Genomic DNA, 21102 nt, shown 5'->3' on the forward strand with positions numbered 1-21102 from the left:
CGCGTCGAACGCACACGTCCCCTCGGGTCACATGACCTGCTCCGCTGGCTCGCGGACAAACAGCCGACTCCTCCTGCTCTTCAATCTGTAATTCAGCCAGCGGTATGATAGGAAAATCAGAGGTCTGTGGCGAGGATAACACCCATTAAAACCAGCCGGATACCCGCACTGAGATTACAAAGAGGTACGAGGTAGGTTGTTGTTTATTTCGAACCTTTTCCGTGGCGTGTTTACGGTCTCAAAGATGGCATCGCAGAATGAAGCTAACGTTAGCCACATAGCTAAGCTGCTAGGTCTGGAAATCAAAACAAACTGGTGTTTCATTGCTACATTATTGGTTGTTTTTAGCTTTGTTGTTGCTTAAAGAGGACATATTCTGCTCCTTTTCAGGTTCATACAAGTATTCAGTGCCTCTGACATGTCTCCATGCTTTAATGTTCAAAATACTCTTTATTTACTGCCTGTGCTGCAGCACCTCTTTTTACCCTCTGTCTGAAACCATTGGGGTTAGCCTTTGCAGACCATTTACATCCACACAAACCTTTTTAACACACTAAAGACACGGGAACACCAACAAAAGCATAAAACACTCCTTTAAGTCACCTTGGTAATTGCCATTTTTAGCTCACATCTCCCTTTCCTGCTATTTCAGGAGTCTTTGTCGGAGCTAACCAGAAATTAAATGTGTGCTCAGCCCTATTTACCTGCCTGCACAATACATACATCATAAACTCATTAAATAGTGTTTTCACTGATGTTTGCTTTATCAAGCTGTCCATTAAGAAGACGGATACACTTCTCCTGGTCAAAGATTATAGTTAAACAATTGTGTGTGTGGGTGCGTGCGTGCGCTACTTAAGTGCAATTTTGAGCTACTTGTACTTAATTGAGTATTTCCATTTTACGGTACTTTGTACTTCTACTCCACTACAGTTCAGAGGTGAATGGTGTACTTCTACTCCACTACATGTATTTAATACCTTTAGTAACTTCACAGATGTGGATGAATGATGTGAAATCTAATCAAGTGTTGAATCAGACTTTAGTTCCACCTGGAGTAAATCCACCAGCTACCCTGCAGTATACAAAGTCATTCAAACTAGCTGCACCTTCACCAGCTTTGAGAACACTTTCATGATCAATCATTATAAAACATATCATATATATTATTCTGAAATGGACCAATCTGCACAACGACTACTTTTACTGTCGCTACTTTCACTATATTTTGATGAGAATACTTTTCTACTTTTACTTGAGGAACATTTTGAATGCAGGACTTTTACTGTAACAGAGTATTCCTACACTCTGGTACTTCTACTTTTACTCAAGTACATGATCTGAGTACTTCTACTTTTACTCAAGTACAATATCTGAGTACTTCTACTTTTACTCAAGTACAATATCTGAGTACTTCTACTTTTACTCAAGTACAAGATCTGAGTACTTCTACTTTTACTCAAGTACAAGATCTGAGTACTTCTACTTTTACTCAAGTACAAGATCTGAGTACTTCTACTTTTACTCAAGTACAAGATCTGAGTACTTCTACTTTTACTCAAGTACAAGATCTGAGTACTTCTACTTTTACTCAAGTACAAGATCTGAGTACTTCTACTTTTACTCAAGTATAAGATCTGAGTACTTCTACTTTTACTCAAGTACAATAACTGAGTACTTCTACTTTTACTCAAGGACAATAACTGAGTACTTCTACTTTTACTCAAGGACAATAACTGAGTACTTCTACTTTAACTCAAGTACAAGAACAATAACTGAGTACTTCTACTTTAACTCAAGTACAAGAACAAGAACTGAGTACTTCTACTTTAACTCAAGTACAAGAACAATAACTGAGTACTTCTACTTTAACTCAAGTACAAGAACAAGAACTGAGTACTTCTACTTTAGTTCCAGATCTGAAGGATATTCTCTTGTTTCCATTAGAGACATTTGAGAGGTGTTCAGTTTGACCTCACCCTGTACAAACGTGTGTGTTAGCTTACCCTTTATGTAAACATCACTATTTGCATCTTATTTGTTTTGTATGCCTTGAACTCAAATATATTTTTGCATAAGTGGACCGTTGCTGAGAGAACACTAGAAAGCATACCTTTCCCAAACTTCGCACATCATTTTGTATGTAATAAATACGTATATAAGCTTCGAAACTGAAAGTATTAATCAATCATACATTTATCCAGATGGTCAATCCACAGGAAAAGAATCTACAGTTATTTTACATATTGATTGATCTCATTCAATAAAGAAAAATGCTATTTCTTTCTAGACCGTCAAATGTGAGGAATTAGAGTTTAATCACGTTGCAAATAAAATATTTTAAGCATTTTATACTGTTGGTTAAACAAATAAGCAGCATGAAAGCAACACTATTCTGGCAAATTAACTGGGAGCTTCCATTACGTTCTGAATTACAAAATGGTTTAATTTAAATATAATGTCCATTAATATTTACTGAATACTAATCACTAGCTACCGCTCCGATAAACATCCATCATCCATACAAGTAAGAAATGCAATATTTCAGCAAGAATAGGCCTCTCCAATAGTTAAACAAATCCAGTAAAAATAGGCTAAACTCAAATAAAGAATAAACAACTTAGGTTACACTTTACTTTACATTACATGTTACTTGTTAGACGCTTTTATCCAAAGCGACTTTCATGCTCAATACTGTGGGCAATCCCCACAGGAGCCATTTGGGGTGAAGCGTCTCAGGGACACAACGACATGCTGACTGCAGTGGGGTTTGAACCTGTGCCCCCCTGATCCGAGCACAATCCAGTGCGCCACACGCCTCCATAAGTCACATTTATGATATTGCTTGGTTATAGTGTTCTTAATCGTCGTTTACATTTGCTCTCTGTTGCGAGGTTACCATAACAAGTGCTCTGTGTTTTATGACCGTGTTACAGTGACACTCCTTCATCAAACATACTGTGGACAATCCCCACAGGAGCCATTTGGGGTGAAGCGTCTCAGGGACACAACGACATGCGGACTGCAGTGGGGTTTGAACCTGTTAGAACTTCAGATTAAGGTTATACATATTCACCATCAACTAGTTGTTCATTGACATATTAGAGTCAAACTACTAGCTTATTGGTTATGAACAAGACTTCACTTTAAAATAGGGAACATATTCTGAGTTAGAAATACCTCATTTTGAGTTATTTTGACACAATTAACACTTAATTTGTTCGGTGTTATTATGAGAGAATGCCTTATTAGGCCCATATTGAGCACAAACTCATGCACAACAACGTCCTTACTTACAATAAATAAGCACTAATTAGAGCAAACCAACTCAACTAATGGCCTAGTACTTGTAGAATATGGTCATTAGAATAAGAATAAGGCATTAATATGCGTTTTATAATGACTAATCTAATACAGAGCCAATACACTGCTAATATACATGTTAATTAACAACTAGTTGATGGCTAAAATGTACCTTAACATAAAGTGTTACCACAACTTAGATTGTCTTTCTTTCATTTTGTGTTTATTATAACTTAACGTTTAAAAACGACGTCTCGACCACGTCTTGTTGTCCATCTCTATGTCTCCTAAAAGGCTGTCTTTTGACTACAAATGTTCCCTTTTCACCCAAAACAAAAGACTGTCTCTAACAATAACCTTTCAATTTGAGATGTTTCCCATCTATTTTTTTGGTAAATAATTGGCCATGGCAGTCAGGGTTGCCAAAGCTCCACATCTTAACAGCTTTTTGTTTCAGTTTAGGTGCCGGTTATCACGCGGCCAGCTGTTTTCATTTCCTCTTTGCATGGTTAGTGTGCACATTGAGAAATCTGCTGAGTCGCTCATGAATTAGACCAGGGGTGGGGAACCTCCGGCCTCCGGGCCGTATACGCTCCGCGAGACCATTTGATACGGCCCTCGAGGTAATTTATAAATACACGCAATAAAATTAAAATCTAGACCGCAAAATAATTAGACAAGTGACTGCTTGTTTTTCCTGGCCAAGGTCAGGTTCCTTGAACACAACACGAGCGCAACGTGTCATCACGTGGTATATCTCACGTCACGTCTTCAATATTAAACGAGACTTCATTGATAGCAGCGACCTTAATATGGCGAGTATTAAAAAGAGAAAGGTGGATGCAGAATGTCGGACTCTCCATGAGGAATGGACGAATGATTATGTTCACCTGGTTTTGCTGTGTGTGAGTTTCTGTTGTTTGAGTTTAGTATCCAGTGTTCGATTGTTGCATTTAAGTTTATTACATTCCTGGAATTCAAGGTACCTGCTATGAGTGTCTGCATTTAGCTCCGTACGCCTTTTACAGACTCTCCAAAGCATAACAACATTGAACATAAAACAGAAAGATATCTGGATTAAGAGGTTGCTCAAGCACAGCATGAAAGAAAGGCAAAATGAATGGGCTGTGATGTTAGTTTTTTTTAGCAGAGGTTGAGTTCAATAATTTCTACGGCCCTCGGAGGATGTTGTGAAAATTAAAATGGCCCTTGAGAGGAAAAAGGTTCCCCACCCCTGCTCTAGACCCTTCTTTAACATAAATCACCTTTTTCTTGATGCTCACTGAACCTCTTCTGAACCACGCGCACCCTGAGAGGAGCTGCCAGGAGAAATACTTTAGTTTCACTGTTGTTGTACACACAAGTGACCTTGTAGTTGTTCTGTCAAATATCCCAAGATGCAGTAGCACTGATGTGAGATAAAAGCAGAGTAAACGCCTGAACCTTGAACTCAAAAACACCCGTAAAAGTTTTTTTAGCTGGAAGTCTCAAGTCCATGCTTTCCTGTAAAAAAAACTGTCCACTTTCACGAGATGTCAACACCGAACAGTGTGACCGGAAGATAAGGGGAAGTTAGATAAGGTAAAGTCATGACGACGGTTACATTTTGGTTCCTAAATAAAAATGTGGGCTAATGTTTGTGCAATGAGTCAGGGGGGTGGGGGGGGACAGCAAAGCAAAGCCTCGAAATAAAACCTTAATATAACGGGAATAAAATAAGGAAAACTGTCTTTAGTTGCAGCCCTAACTTTAGTATTTAATGATTTAACAATGTCAAGTATACCACCATGTTTATCAAGAGTTTGTGCAAAGTCTCAAGGTTCAGAAAATGTGTTTCAAGGTTAGAAATGTGCCTGAGTTTTATATTTACTGGTCTCTCATCCATGCGATCAACACACAATTTCACTATTAGGAATAATGTTAATACAATCCTGTGGTTATGTTGGTTTTTGTGTCTCCTCACCCTAGCAGAATTGGAGCTAGCTTAGCACAAAATAAGCACAATTATACATCAAAGTTAATATATGAACAGCTGGTAAAATAGACATTGATTGCTTAGGATTACATTTATGGTAACTAACAAAATGGCGTATGTGAAATATTTTGTTTCGCATTTTTCTGCACAAGCCCTTTATATCACCGTCTCCAACTTACTATGACATTGAAATGAATTCCTCTTGATTATGGGTCACTGATGGAAAGATGCTTTTTATTTCTCTAAGAGCCAAATCAGAAGTCCTTTTGTTCGTCTCACAGCGTGGATATATTTGAACATTGTAATGATTTGTTATTAGTATTATTATATCATTTATTTAAACAAGCCGTTGTAAAATCGGAAATAATATGCTACACAGCGGCGGACTGGCCATCTGTGTGTTCTGGAGAATCACAGAACTCGGTTCGCTGACGGCCGGCTCCGCACTTTATGTAAATGTGTTTAAACGGCATCATGTAAGTTGCGCTGACAGGCGACAGAGGTCCACAGCTTCCCCGCAGCGAGGCTCTCCCCACCCCCTCGACAGTTCACGAACGTTGGCACACATATCAAAAAGGTTGCTGACCCCTGCTTTAGATGAAAAAGCAGGGGTCAGCCCCTCTGAGAGATATTTAGTTACAAAGAACACAATGGTGCTCTAGGAGGGGATTCAGGTGATAAGGTGGGGGGGGTTACCTTGGTTGCTGATTGGCTAATGGTTACACAAGATAATACATCTGTTATGACATCATAACGTGGCCAAAATCTGATCAGCTGATTTTCAGACAGGTTTTTATAGAAATGGATCAAAAAGAGAGAGAATCTTTGTTCCTGAAACTTTCAGAGTCTCTTTCCACAGAGGGGACACATGTTGATGTAGAAGAGACATGAAGAAGAGGGGACACATGTTGATGTAGAAGAGACATGAAGAAGAGGGGACACATGTTGATGTAGAAGAGACATGAAGAAGAGGGGACACATGTTGATGTAGAAGAGACATGAAGAAGAGGGGACACATGTTGATGAAGAAGAGACATGAAGAAGAGGGGACACATGTTGATGAAGAAGAGACATGAAGAAGAGGGGACACATGTTGATGTAGAAGAGACATGAAGAAGAGGGGACACATGTTGATGTAGAAGAGACATGAAGAAGAGGGGACACATGTTGATATAGAAGAGACATGAAGAAGAGGGGACACATGTTGATGTAGAAGAGACATGAAGAAGAGGGGACACATGTTGATGTAGAAGAGACATGAAGATGAGGGGACACATGTTGATGTAGAAGAGACATGAAGAAGAGGGGACACATGTTGATGTAGAAGAGACATGAAGAAGAGGGGACACATGTTGATGTAGAAGAGACATGAAGAAGAGGGGACACATGTTGATGTAGAAGAGACATGAAGAAGAGGGGACACATGTTGATGTAGAAGAGACATGAAGAAGAGGGGACACATGTTGATGTAGAAGAGACATGAAGAAGAGGGGACACATGTTGATGTAGAAGAGACATGAAGATGAGGGGACACATGTTGATGTAGAAGAGACATGAAGAAGAGGGGACACATGTTGATGTAGAGGGACGTGACAAAGGGGACACATGTTGAGGTAGAAGAATGAGAAGAGGGGACACATGTTGATGTAGAAGAGACATGAAGAAGAGGGGACACGTGTTGATGAAGAAGAGACATGAAGAAGAGGGGACACATGTTGATGTAGAAGAGACATGGAGAAGAGGGGACACATGTTGATGTAGAAGAGACATGGAGAAGAGGGGACACATGTTGATGTAGAAGAGACATGAAGAAGAGGGGACACATGTTGATGTAGAAGAGACATGAAGAAGAGGGACACATGTTGATGTAGAAGAGACATGAAGAAGAGGGGACACATGTTGATGTAGAAGAGACATGAAGAAGAGGGGACACATGTTGATGTAGAAGAGACATGAAGAAGAGGGGACACATGTTGATGTAGAAGAGACATGAAGAAGAGGGGACACATGTTGATGTAGAAGAGACATGAAGAAGAGGGGACACATGTTGATTGAAGAAGAGACATGAAGAAGAGGGGACACATGTTGATGTAGAAGAGACATGAAGAAGAGGGGACACATGTTGATGTAGAAGAGACATGAAGAAGAGGGGACACATGTTGATGTAGAAAGAGACATGAAGAAGAGGGCTGTTAAGGGGACACATGTTGATGTAGAAGAGACATGAAGAAGAGGGGACACATGTTGATGTAGAGGAGACATGAAGAAGAGGGGACACATGTTTGATGTAGAAGAGACATGAAGAAGAGGGGACACATGTTGATGTAGAAGAGACATGAAGAAGAGGGGACACATGTTGATGTAGAAGAGACATGAAGAAGAGGGGACACATGTTGATGTAGAAGAGACATGAAGAAGAGGGGACAACATGTTGATGTAGAAGAGACATGAAGAAGAGGGGACACATGTTGATGTAGAAGAGACATGGAGAAGAGGGGACACATGTTGATGTAGAAGAGACATGAAGAAGAGGGGACACATGTTGATGTAGAAGAGACATGAAGAAGAGGGGACACATGTTGATGAAGAAGAGACATGAAGAAGAGGGGACACATGTTGATGTAGAAGAGACATGAAGAAGAGGGGACACATGTTGATGTAGAAGAGACATGAAGAAGAGAGGACACATGTTGATGTAGAAGAGACATGGAGAAGAGGGAACACATGTTGATGTAGAAGAGACATGGAGAAGAGAGGACACATGTTGATGTAGAAGAGACATGAAGAAGAGGGGACACATGTTGATGTAGAAGAGACATGAAGAAGAGGGGACACATGTTGATGTAGAAGAGACATGGAGAAGAGAGGACACATGTTGATGTAGAAGAGACATGAAGAAGAGAGGACACATGTTGATGTAGAAGAGACATGGAGAAGAGGGGACACATGTTGATGTAGAGGAGACGTGAAGAAGAGGGGACACATGTTGATGTAGAGGAGACGTGAAGAAGAGGGGACACATGTTGATGTAGAAGAGACGTGAAGAAGAGGGGACACATGTTGATGTAGAAGATACATGAAGAAGAGGGGACACATGTTGATGTAGAAGAGACATGAAGAAGAGGGGACACATGTTGATGTAGAAGAGACATGAAGAAGAGGGGACACATGTTGATGTAGAAGAGACATGAAGAAGAGGGGGACACATGTTGATGTAGAAGAGACATGAAGAAGAGGGGACACATGTTGATGTAGAAGAGACGTGAAGAAGAGGGGGACACATGTTGATGTAGAAGAGACATGAAGAAGAGGGGACACATGTTGATGTAGAAGAGACATGAAGAAGAGGGGACACATGTTGATGTAGAAGAGACATGAAGAAGAGGGGACACATGTTGATGTAGAAGAGACATGAAGAAGAGGGGACACATGTTGATGTAGAAGAGACGTGAAGAAGAGGGGACACATGTTGATGTAGAAGAGACATGAAGAAGAGGGGACACATGTTGATGTAGAAGAGACATGAAGAAGAGGGGACACATGTTGATGTAGAAGAGACATGAAGAAGAGGGGACACATGTTGATGTAGAAGAGACGTGAAGAAGAGGGGACACATGTTGATGTAGAAGAGACATGAGGAAGAGGGGACACATGTTGATGTAGAAGAGACGTGAAGAAGAGGGGACACATGTTGATGTAGAAGAGACATGAAGAAGAGGGGACACATGTTGATGTAGAAGAGACGTGAAGAAGAGGGGACACATGTTGATGTAGAAGAGACGTGAAGAAGAGGGGACAACATGTTGATGTAGAAGAGACGTGAAGAAGAGGGGACACATGTTGATGTAGAAGAGACATGAAGAAGAGGGGACACATGTTGATGTAGAAGAGACATGAAGAAGAGGGGACACATGTTGATGTAGTAGAGACATGAAGAAGAGGGGACACATGTTGATGTAGAAGAGACATGAAGAAGAGGAGACACATGTTGATGTAGGAGAGACATGAAGAAGAGGGGACACATGTTGATGTAGAAGAGACATGAAGAAGAGGGGACACATGTTGATGTAGAAGAGACATGAAGAAGAGGGGACACATGTTGATGTAGAAGAGACATGAAGAAGAGGGGACACATGTTGATGTAGAAGAGACATGAAGAAGAGGGGACACATGTTGATGTAGAAGAGACATGAAGAAGAGGGGACACATGTTGATGTAGAAGAGATGTGAAGAAGAGGGGGACACATGTTGATGTAGAAGAGACATGAAGAAGAGGGGACCACATGTTGATGTAGAAGAGACATGAAGAAGAGGGGACACATGTTGATGTAGAAGAGACATGAAGAAGAGGGGACACATGTTGATGTAGAAGAGACATGAAGAAGAGGGGACACATGTTGATGTAGAAGAGACATGAAGAAGAGGGGACACATGTTGATGTAGAAGAGACGTGAAGAAGAGGGGACACATGTTGATGTAGAAGAGACATGAAGAAGAGGGGACACATGTTGATGTAGAAGAGACATGAAGAAGAGGGGACACATGTTGATGTAGAAGAGACATGAAGAAGAGGGGACACATGTTGATGTAGAAGAGACGTGAAGAAGAGGGGACACATGTTGATGTAGAAGAGACATGAGGAAGAGGGGACACATGTTGATGTAGAAGAGACGTTGAAGAAGAGGGGACACATGTTGATGTAGAAGAGACATGAAGAAGAGGGGACACATGTTGATGTAGAAGAGACGTGAAGAAGAGGGGACACATGTTGATGTAGAAGAGACGTGAAGAAGAGGGGACACATGTTGATGTAGAAGAGACGTGAAGAAGAGGGGACACATGTTGATGTAGAAGAGACATGAAGAAGAGGGGACACATGTTGATGTAGAAGAGACATGAAGAAGAGGGGACACATGTTGATGTAGTAGAGACATGAAGAAGAGGGGACACATGTTGATGTAGAAGAGACATGAAGAAGAGGAGACACATGTTGATGTAGGAGAGACATGAAGAAGAGGGGGACACATGTTGATGTAGAAGAGACATGAAGAAGAGGGGACACATGTTGATGTAGAAGAGACATGAAGAAGAGGGGACACATGTTGATGTAGAAGAGACATGAAGAAGAGGGGACACATGTTGATGTAGAAGAGACATGAAGAAGAGGGGACACATGTTGATGTAGAAGAGACATGAAGAAGAGGGGACACATGTTGATGTAGAAGAGATGTGAAGAAGAGGGGACACATGTTGATGTAGAAGAGACATGAAGAAGAGGGGACACATGTTGATGTAGAAGAGACATGAAGAAGAGGGGACACATGTTGATGTAGAAGAGACATGAAGAAGAGGGGACACATGTTGATGTAGAAGAGACATGAAGAAGAGGGGACACATGTTGATGTAGAAGAGATGTGAAGAAGAGGGGACACATGTTGATGTAGAAGAGACATGAAGAAGAGGGGACACATGTTGATGTAGAAGAGACATGAAGAAGAGGGGACACATGTTGATGTAGAAGAGACATGAAGAAGAGGGGACACATGTTGATGTAGAAGAGACATGAGCAAGTGGAATTGCCATAATAGGTGACCTTTAAGCAGAGGTGGGGACTCGAGTCAATTTCGATTTTTGGACTTGAGACTAACATTGATAAAAGACTTGACTTGAATTTGACTTGGTATTCATGACTTGAGACTTGACTTAAGCTTGAGACAGATGACTTGAAAGGACTTGACTGTTTCAAATTAAATATTTGCGTATGTTTTTGTCGTGAGATATTACGTTTAGTTTTTTCGAAAAACGTGATTATAGCGCCGTGCGCGCAAACCTGGGTTGCGTTCCGATAATCCAAAAATCAGCTCCTAAGTACTAACCCTATCTCCTATTCCTTGACCTCTGAGTGAAAGGTCACGGGGTTAAGGGATAATGGATAGGAGAATCCAAAAGGACTTAGGAGAAGAGACCGCAGTACTTTAGAGAATCCGACTGCACTTTCACTATCCGACGTGTTTCTGATGCGCCAGCGGACGTCCTGAATGTCGGCCTCAGTGATGGAGATGTACATCCCTACCACACAGCTCAGTAAAGACTGTGAGATGTTGACTTTATTTGATCATTTCAGTAAAAACTAACGTTCATATTTCTCTTTTTGATTATAATACTGATGAACGTTCAAAACAAAGCACTTTGGCAACTTACCACATACGTTTTAAAATGCTTAATAAGCACCGTAACTTTCATGATATAATTTCTCCGTCATAATCGGTTGTTTCCGTGAACGGCCGACTGTTGAGTGACGGCAAATGCTGCGGCTGCAATGCATTGTGGGGCAGCATTTTCTCCTCTCCTTTCGGTTAGGGAGGTCCAGTGGTTCCTAAGCTAAAGGAGGTTATAAAGGAAGTTTGAAACCTCCTTTCCTTTCATCTAGAGAATTGGAACGGCACTTATCATGGCTGCCACTGAGGGACTTCCGGGTCATTTCACTTGGTTAGGAAGGTTCCTAAGCTAAATGGACTATTGGAATGCAACCCACTAGAAGGCAGGAGTCTCAGCTAACATGGAAGCGGCTAGCTTTACTCCACAAATAGTGAAGTTTGGATTCAAGGATTATTTTGTCGATGACGGTAATAAGAAGAGAACAGCGGTATGCAGGGTTTGCAGCATAAAGATCAGTGACACGACCACCACAACATCCAACTTCATTCGTCACTACAAAAAACCCCACAGAGAAAGGCGCATGTGTTGTGTTAGCTAGAAAGCTAATGTTAAGTTTAAGCTACGTTAGACTTAGTTTCAAATCGATTAAGCAAAGAGAAGACAAAACGGTAAATGAACACTAGAACCTCCAAGGGATTCATTTTGACTAACCCTGATACTGACGGGCTGCCAGGAGAGAGAGAGAGAGAGAGAGGAAAAGAGATGCCTCGTTTATTTCCCCTGTGTAATTATCAGAAGTTACTGTAAACTGTTGAATAATGTAGTTCATCTACTTTTAGTAGTTTGTTTAAATGTTTTAATGATGTTGTTTTTGTTTGTAGAAGTGCATCATTCCTTGATTTATTGTAAAATGAATCTGAACTTTTTGATGTTATGATGATAAACTGAAGCAATTTCTAAATTAACCCAATTAAGTGAGTTTAAAATCGTCCTGCTTAGTTTATAAGGAAATTATGAAGAGGAACAAATGAAATGACTTGAAAATGATATCTATATAGGTGCTGACGCTGTTGGCGGTTCTAGTGTTAACAGACATTTAAATGAAATATGTGTAATGGCAAAAGCCATCTATGATTTTCTTACCTGGAGTTCTGCCTTTTTGAACAGACTTTCTGAGTCCTAGCTTTGTCTGCAGTTCTGGGGTTAATATGAATCTAATATGATTGTCATCGGTCTAAATTATATTTCAAATGATTAACTGTGTATGTAATGAAGATCATAGTGTGGGTTAAATCCATTTTCATAACCACTTTTAACTGATTTAAATGCGGAAACTGGGCTTATTCATCAGAATGTTGTATGACTTGACTTGACTTGACCTGAGCAATGACTTGACTTGACTTGCTTGACTCTCATCTCAGTGACTTGGGACTTGCTTGATACTTGTAGGTCAAGACTTGAGACTTGCTCATGACTTGCACATGTAGGACTTACTCCCACCTCTGCCTTTAAGTAAAGAGTCAACCAAGCATACCTGAGCTTATTGCTACTTGTGGATATATTAATGTTTGGTTTAGACGGAACTACAACATCGTTACAGAAAATGGGACTTGTTTCTAGTCACTCTTCCCCCTGTGAACTTCTTCATCCCTGACGATATCGATTCCTACTGACCACTCTTTAAACAAACTGATATCTTGTTCTTCTTTCTGTTCTGCTAGTTGTCGATGCTGGACTCCCTGATTCCCCGGTATTAGGAGACATGATGGCCTCCAGCGACGTGGACACTAGAGAAGGTAAAGAAATCAAACTATATTGTCTTTTTGGGTCACTAACAAGACTGTACTCTGATTTACTCAAAAAGGTTGCATTTTAAAGTGTTTTCAAACCGTCTGGAGGGGGCTTCAAACAATGGGCAACCGAGTGGATTTACAGCCTGCTGCACTTTAGAGACACGGATATTTTAGAAAGCCCAACAATTATTATGTTTTGGAAATGGTTAAACCTCTATCTGGGTAATAGTATAGGATCAAATGTCCAAATTAGGGCTAACTGACTTGGTGAGAGGAACAGGAATGATGGGTAATTGGAATATACTGTACTTTGGTTCAAGCTAATGCAGTATAATATATTTCACTTTATATAATGTAATATATTGTAAAGTGGGATCATATGTAATCCCTAATGGAAGGTAGACAGCTTGGGTGTTGTTTGGATCCGCTGGCGTCTTGTTTGGCCGGAGATCTTATCAGTAACATTTAATATTCAACATGTTGTGATAAAGGCACCGTCTGATCTGTGGTTGGTTTTCAATTAGCTTTTTATCGCTGTTTTGCATTTCCTTGTAGTCATTTGAGTCTCTTTGTAGTACTTTAGAGTTTCTTAGCAATTGTTTTATATTCCTCTGTGGTCATGTTGTGTTTCTTTGTTGTCTCATTTTGGTCTTTTTGTGTCTATGTAGTACTTTAGTGTTCTTAGTAATTGTTCTATGTTTATTTGAGTCCCTTCCTTATGGTTTCGTGTCTCTTTAAGTGAGTGATGAAGGCTACTTCTGTGTTAGATGTCAGGTGGTTTCTGTTATGCCAAGCTAAGAGGTTAATGATCAAAGGGCAAAGCATTTTAAAGAAGTGAAAGTAAAGTCCTACTTTCTTATTTGTTGTATTAGTTTCACGATGACTCTGTTCTTACATCACATCTCCAAAAAGAAGTTCCTCTGTGTTTGTTCAAAGCAGGGTTCGTACGGGTGCTTGAAATCCTTGAAAATGTTTGAAATTTGACCTGGTGTTTTCAAGGTTGGGAAAGTGCTTGAATTTTGGGAATGGTGCTTGAAATTGAGATGAAGTGCTTGAAAATGTAAATGCTTTACTTTTACAATAAATTGCTGTCTGACTGAATAGTTCGCTTTTTAGATTAACAGAAAAGAATTGCTTCGCTTCTAAAACAGCTCCGCTGCGGCCTTCCCGCCTGCAAGTGTTTGTGTTGCTGTGACCTGGGCATTCTGATGAGAGTGATAGATGACTGTGTGCCAGGAGGTTGCCGTTTCAACGAGCGTTGGCTAGCAGAAGACAAATACAAGCCATGGCTAAGACGAGGGTCAAGCCCACGAGTAGCCTCCTGCAAAGTTTGCAACATAACGATGCGAGAGTCTGCGCTGACGAGCCACATGAAAGGTACGCCGTAGGAGAGCATTTTAGATTAGGCTAACGTTGCATGTTACGTTTGTTTAAGCTAACGTTAGCGAGCTGAATAGCGAACTCGATTGAGGGATAATAATAATAGCAGGGGAGAATCATTTCAGAGGAGCGTAACCTATGTTATGTGCGTTACAGTCGCCATCGTGTGGTGTTCAGAGGATGAAGCACTCAAGGCATTTTGTGTTATAGCATAAATATAATCTCTTGATTCGACACAGAGCGATTTTGAAAGCAATGTATTTCTACTGGTAGTATGTTTCGTGCCTAAACCAAATGTGACTTGCTCTATCGAAATCAGTCACATTGACCCGAAGACACATCTTCGTTTGTATTACTGGTCTGGGGGAAGCTGGCGAGTGTGTGTGTGTGTGTGTGTGTGTGTGTGTGTGTGTGTGTGTGTTTGTGTATTTTTGCGTTTGTTTCCCGGGGAAACACTCACAAGAAACACCGGCTGTTGTTATGCCTGCTGTGACGTTAAGTTACTCAGTTCTCCGCTTGTAATTATGCCGAAGCTTCAAAGTTGTATTTATCATCTGAATTTGCCGAAAGAAGTTTAATATTCTGAAAGCCAAGACTTTGTTTATTTGAAAACAGATGAAAACAAACTGTCTTTATATAAAATTGAAGTATTATACAAGTAAAACTACATGTTGCTTTAATCCCATGTAATGGTAGAATGAACACAGTCTTCCTTTGAAGATGTAGAAGTCAGGTTCTTGAGTAGTCAGCATTACCTACAAATCATTGTACACATTTGTAAATATTATTTTCCACTTGTTTCCATTGTGAGTCTATTTCTATGCAGCTCTGCGTGATTTTGTGGCTACAATTCAGACTAATACGCTACTAGAGGTGGAATAAGTACTCAGGTATTGTACTTGAGTAAAAGTAGAAGTACTCAGATCTTGTACTTGAGTAAAAGTAGAAGTACTCAGATCTTGTACTTGAGTAAAAGTAGAAGTACTCAGATCTTGTACTTGAGTAAAAGTAGAAGTACTCAGATGTTGTACTTGAGTAAAGTAGAAGTACTCAGATGTTGTACTTGAGTAAAAGTAGAAGTACTCAGATCTTGTACTTGAGTAAAAGTAGAAGTACTCAGATCTTGTACTTGAGTAAAAGTAGAAGTACTCAGATCTTGTACTTGAGTAAAAGTAGAAGTACTCAGATGTTGTACTTGAGTAAAAGTAGAAGTACTCAGATGTTGTACTTGAGTAAAAGTAGAAGTACTCAGATCTTGTACTTGAGTAAAGTAGAAGTACTCAGATCTTGTACTTGAGTAAAAGTAGAAGTACTCAGATCTTGTACTTGAGTAAAAGTAGAAGTACTCAGATCTTGTACTTGAGTAAAAGTAGAAGTACTCAGATGTTGTACTTGAGTAAAAGTAGAAGTACTCAGATGTTGTACTTGAGTAAAAGTAGAAGCACTCAGATCTTGTACTTGAGTAAAAGTAGAAGTACTCAGATATTGTACTTGAGTAAAAGTAGAAGTCTTCAGATCTTGTATTGAGTAAAAGTAGAAGTACTCAGATGTTGTACTTGAGTAAAAGTAGAAGTACTCAGATGTTGTACTTGAGTAAAAGTAGAAGCACTCAGATCTTGTACTTGAGTAAAAGTAGAAGTACTCAGATCTTGTACTTGAGTAAAAGTAGAAGTACTCAGATGTTGTACTTGAGTAAAAGTAGAAGCACTCAGATCTTGTACTTGAGTAAAAGTAGAAGTACTCAGATCTTGTACTTGAGTAAAAGTAGAAGTACTCAGATCTTGTACTTGAGTAAAAGTAGAAGTACTCAGATGTTGTACTTGAGTAAAAGTAGAAGTACTCAGATGTTGTACTTGAGTAAAAGTAGAAGTACTCAGATCTTGTACTTGAGTAAAAGTAGAAGTACTCAGATGTTGTACTTGAGTAAAAGTAGAAGTACTCAGATGTTGTACTTGAGTAAAAGTAGAAGTACTCAGATGTTGTACTTGAGTAAAAGTAGAAGTACTCAGATGTTGTACTTGAGTAAAAGTAAAAGTACTCAGATGTTGTACTTGAGTAAAAGTAGAAGCACTCAGATCTTGTACTTGAGTAAAAGTAGAAGTACTCAGATCTTGTACTTGAGTAAAAGTAGAAGTACTCAGATGTTGTACTTGAGTAAAAGTAGAAGTACTCAGATCTTGTACTTGAGTAAAAGTAGAAGTACTCAGATCTTGTACTTGAGTAAAAGTAGAAGTACTCAGATGTTGTACTTGAGTAAAAGTAGAAGTACTCAGATGTTGTACTTGAGTAAAAGTAGAAGTACTCAGATGTTGTACTTGAGTAAAAGTAGAAGTACTCAGATCTTGTACTTGAGTAAAAGTAGAAGTACTCAGATCTTGTACTTGAGTAAAAGTAGAAGTACTCAGATGTTGTACTTGAGTAAAAGTAGAAGTACTCAGATGTTGTACTTGAGTAAAAGTAGAAGCACTCAGATGTTGTACTTGAGTAAAAGTAGAAGTACTCAGATGTTGTACTTGAGTAAAAGTAGAAGCACTCAGATCTTGTACTTGAGTAAAAGTAGAAGTACTCAGATCTTGTACTTGAGTAAAAGTAGAAGTACCAGAGTGTAGGAATACTCTGTTACAGTAAAAGTCCTGCATTCAAAATGTTCCTCAAGTGAAAGTAGAAAAGTAATCTCATCAAAATATAGTGAAAGTAGCGACAGTGAAAGTAGTCGTTGTGCAGATTGGTCCATTTCAGAATAATATATATGATATGTTTTATAATGATTGATCATGAAAGTGTTCTCAAAGCTGGAGAAGGTGCAGCTAGTTTGAAGTACTTTGTATACTGCAGGGTAGCTGGTGGATTTACTCCAGGTGGAACTAAAGTCTGATTTAACACTTGGTTATATTTCACATCATTCATCCACATCTGTGAAGTAACTAAAGGTATTAAATACATGTAGTGGAGGAAAAGTACACCATGTACCTCTGACTTATGTTCACTGCCAACCTAAAAGTACCTCAAAAATAGTAATCAATAATGTATTGAAAAGTTATTTGACTGATTGTTTTATATCGGCTCAGCCAGGTTATATGGGAGGCCTAGTCTACTTACAGATCACTCATTTTGAAATATTAAACTTAGTTTTCTTTTCTTTAATTTTTCATCCTCGTGTAGAAGGCTATCACGAAACACACATGTGGTTGTTTATAGCATAAAGAACATCTGATTTAATGTGAGGTAGGGAAATAATCATTTGAGTATGTGTATATAAATATGTAATTTACAACAGCTGTAAGATGCTTGAAAAGCTGGAAAATGCACCTTGAAAATGCTTGAAAAGTGCTTGAATTTGACTCAAGACCTCAAGGTGTAAGAACCCAAGGTGTAAGAACCCTGTCAAAGGTTTACACTTGATATGAAACTAAAGTAAACTCCACTGAAGCCTGCAGTGTGTTTAACAAAGTATTAAAGGGTCAGATTATTAAACACGTCTACACACCAACCCAAGCACCGCTGCAGGGCTTCTTATCTTTTTAAAGGTGTTTTCTTTCCTATTTCAAACGTATAAACAGACAAACTAAATAATTGCTATCATGTGTTACAGTCAGCTGGTTTACAAGAGATATTTATGAAGGAATGTCGGGGGCAGGAGATTCATGTGATTGGTTGTTGGTCGCGTTGCTCGCAAAAAATCCCCAAGCTTCAGATACGCCCAGCTCCAAGCGTCAACGCACGCTGCTGTGTGGACGCTCCGTCAGGGACACAAGGACATGCGGACTGCAGTGGGGTTTGAACCTGTGCTCCCCTGATCCGAGCACCAACGCACAAACCACTGCGCCACACGCCTCCATTAGTCACATTTATGATATTGCTTGGTTAGTGTTCTTAATCGTCGTTTACATTTGCTCTCTGTTGCGAGGTTACCATAACAAGTGCACTATGTTTTATGACCGTGTTACAGTGACACTCCTTCATCAAACATCAGGACGAGATCGTTTATTGATAGCACGCAATATAATTCACACGATTGTGTCACCAGAGAGACAACTGCTATGGAGCTAGTTTCCTGCCATAACTCCACAAACAAACTAAACAGGTTTTACAAATGCCTCATGATTCACTAACAAACACAATGTGGTTTGCAAATACAAAGCACCATCTACAAACTAATGCATTTAGTTTTGCAAAGAAAAAACGTATCTATCAAATAAACACATAATATTTTTCTAATAAATCATGTTTCAGACAAATTCAGGTTTTACAAGTACAACACTTTTTTTTACAACTACAAAACTTTTTCTTCTCACAGCGGAATATTACTGCCAAAAGTCACGTGACTTTTGGCAGTAATATTCCGCTGTGGCTGGCACATGCTCCACGGCAGCAGGGGGCGCTACTGAGTCCATTGGGAAGGCGGGAGGTTGAGCAGAGCATGGAACAGCCCTTGCTAGTCTGATGGCAGGTGTTTCTAGCGATCCAACGATCTGCGTCAGTGTTATAGTGATAATAAACAAGGTGAGTTTAGCGATCACAACGAAAACAGCAAGACACACATTGAGCCCAGAAAATGAATGTTATTAAGGCTGTAAATATAATAAGCCTTTGTCTAAAACGGACAACATTGTAAGGAGATTTAAACTTTACAGCGATTCTGCACTCCGTCAATCAGCTGCTCTTCATTTTCTTTCCTGCTATATTCAACGAGTGATACAAATATTGTTTACCATAAGTTCTGAATAAAACTGATACTGTTGGACTCGGTACTAGTTGCAGGGTTCGTACGGGTGCTTGAAATCCTTGAAAATGCTTGAAATTTGACGTGGTGTTTTCAAGGTTGGGAATGGTGCTTGAAATTGAGATGAAGTGCTTGAAAATGTAAATACTTTACTTTTACAATAAATTGCTGTCTGACTGAATAGTTCGCTTTTTAGATTAAAAGAAAAGAATTGCTTCGCTTCTACATAAAACAGCTCCGCTGCGGCCTTCCCGCCTGCAAGTGTTTGTGTTGCTGTGACCTGGGCATTCTGATGAGAGTGATAGATGACTGTGTGCCAGGAGGTTGCAGTTTCAACGAGCGTTGGCTAGCAGAAGACAAATACAAGCCATGGCTAAGACGAGGGTCAAGCCCACGAGTAGCCTCCTGCAAAGTTTGCAACATAACGATGCGAGAGTCTGCGCTGACGAGCCACATGAAAGGTACGCCGTAGAAGAGCATTTTAGATTAGGCTAACGTTGCATGTTACGTTTGTTTAAGCTAACGTTAGCGAGCTGAATAGCGAACTCGATGAGGGATAATAATAATTGCAGGGGACAATCATTTCAGAGGAGCGTACCTATGTTATGTGCGTTACAGTCGCCATCGTGTGGTGTTCAGAGGATGAAGCACTCACGGCATTTTGTGTTATAGCATAAATATAATCTCTTGATTTGACACAGAGCGATTTTGAAAGCAATGTATTTCTACTGGTAGTATGTTTCGTGCCTAAACCAAATGTGACTTGCTCTATCGAAATCAGTCACATCGACCCGAAGACACATCTTCGTTTGTATTACTGGTCTCGGGGAAGCTCGCGAGTGTGTTTGTGTGTGTGTGTGTGTGTGTGTGTGTGTGTGTGTGTGTGTGTGTGTGTGTGTGTTGTGTGTGTGTGTGTGTGTGTGTGTGTGTGTGGTGTGTGTGTGTGTGTGTGTGTGTGTGTGTGGTGTGTGTGTGTGTGTGTGTGTGTGTGTGTGTGTGTGTGTGTGTAGTGTGTGTGTGTGTGTGTGTGTGTGTGTGTGTGTGTGTGTGTGTGTGTGTGTGTGTGTGTGTGTGTGTGTGTGTGTGTGTGTGTGTGTGTGTGTGGGTGTGTGTGTGTGTGTGTGTGTGTGTGTGTGTGTGTGTGTGTGTGTGTGTGTGGTGTGTGTGTGTGTGTGTGTGTGGTGTGTGTGTGTGTGTGTGTGTGTGTGTGTGTGTGTGTGTGTGTGTGTGTGTGTGCGTTTGTTTGGGGAAACACTTACAAGAAACACCAGCTGTTGTTATGCCTGCTGTGACGTTAAGTTACTCAGTTCTCTGCTTGTAATTATGCCGAAGCGTCAAAGTTGTATTTATCATCTGAATTTGCCGAAAGAAGTTTAATATTCTGAAAGCCAAGACTTTGTACACATTTGTAAATATTATTTTCCACTTGTTACCATTGTGAGTCTATTTTTATGCAGCTCTGCGTGATTTTGAGACTAATACACTACCAGAGGTGGAATAAGTACTCAGATATTGTACTTGAGTACAAGTACTCAGATCTTGTAGTGAAATTATAAGTACAAGTACTCAGATGTTATACTTGAGTAAAAGTAGAAGTACTCAGGTCTTGTACTTGAGTAAAAGTAGAAGTACTCAGATCTTGTTCTTGAGTAAAAGTAGAAGTACTCAGATCTTGTACTTAGCAAAAGTAGAAGTACCAGAGTGTAGGAATAATCTGTTACAGTAAAAGTCCTGCATTCAAAATATTCCTCAAGTGAAAGTAGAAAAGT

The 21102-nt window shown here is 39.9% G+C and overlaps 1 protein-coding gene across 5 annotated transcripts in view; it reads left to right on the top strand.

Moving 5' to 3' along the window:
* slc36a1 (solute carrier family 36 member 1) overlaps nt 1-21102 on the top strand; it is a 75027-nt gene continuing 53925 nt past the window's right edge. The window contains exons 1-2 of one of the 5 annotated variants that reach the window (XM_034221727.1): nt 1-184; nt 13159-13233. In XM_034221727.1, the coding sequence (XP_034077618.1) occupies nt 13200-13233 (34 nt within the window). In that variant the 5' untranslated portion in view covers nt 1-184; nt 13159-13199. Of the gene's footprint in view, nt 192-11763; nt 11925-12043; nt 12106-13158; nt 13234-21102 lie in introns of those variants that run through there. The other 4 variants (XM_034221726.1, XM_034221725.1, XM_034221729.1 and 1 more) reach the window with 4 other exon arrangements.

This window comes from Gymnodraco acuticeps, unplaced genomic scaffold (assembly GCF_902827175.1).
Source record: "Gymnodraco acuticeps unplaced genomic scaffold, fGymAcu1.1, whole genome shotgun sequence".
Classification (NCBI taxonomy): domain Eukaryota; kingdom Metazoa; phylum Chordata; class Actinopteri; order Perciformes; family Bathydraconidae; genus Gymnodraco; species Gymnodraco acuticeps.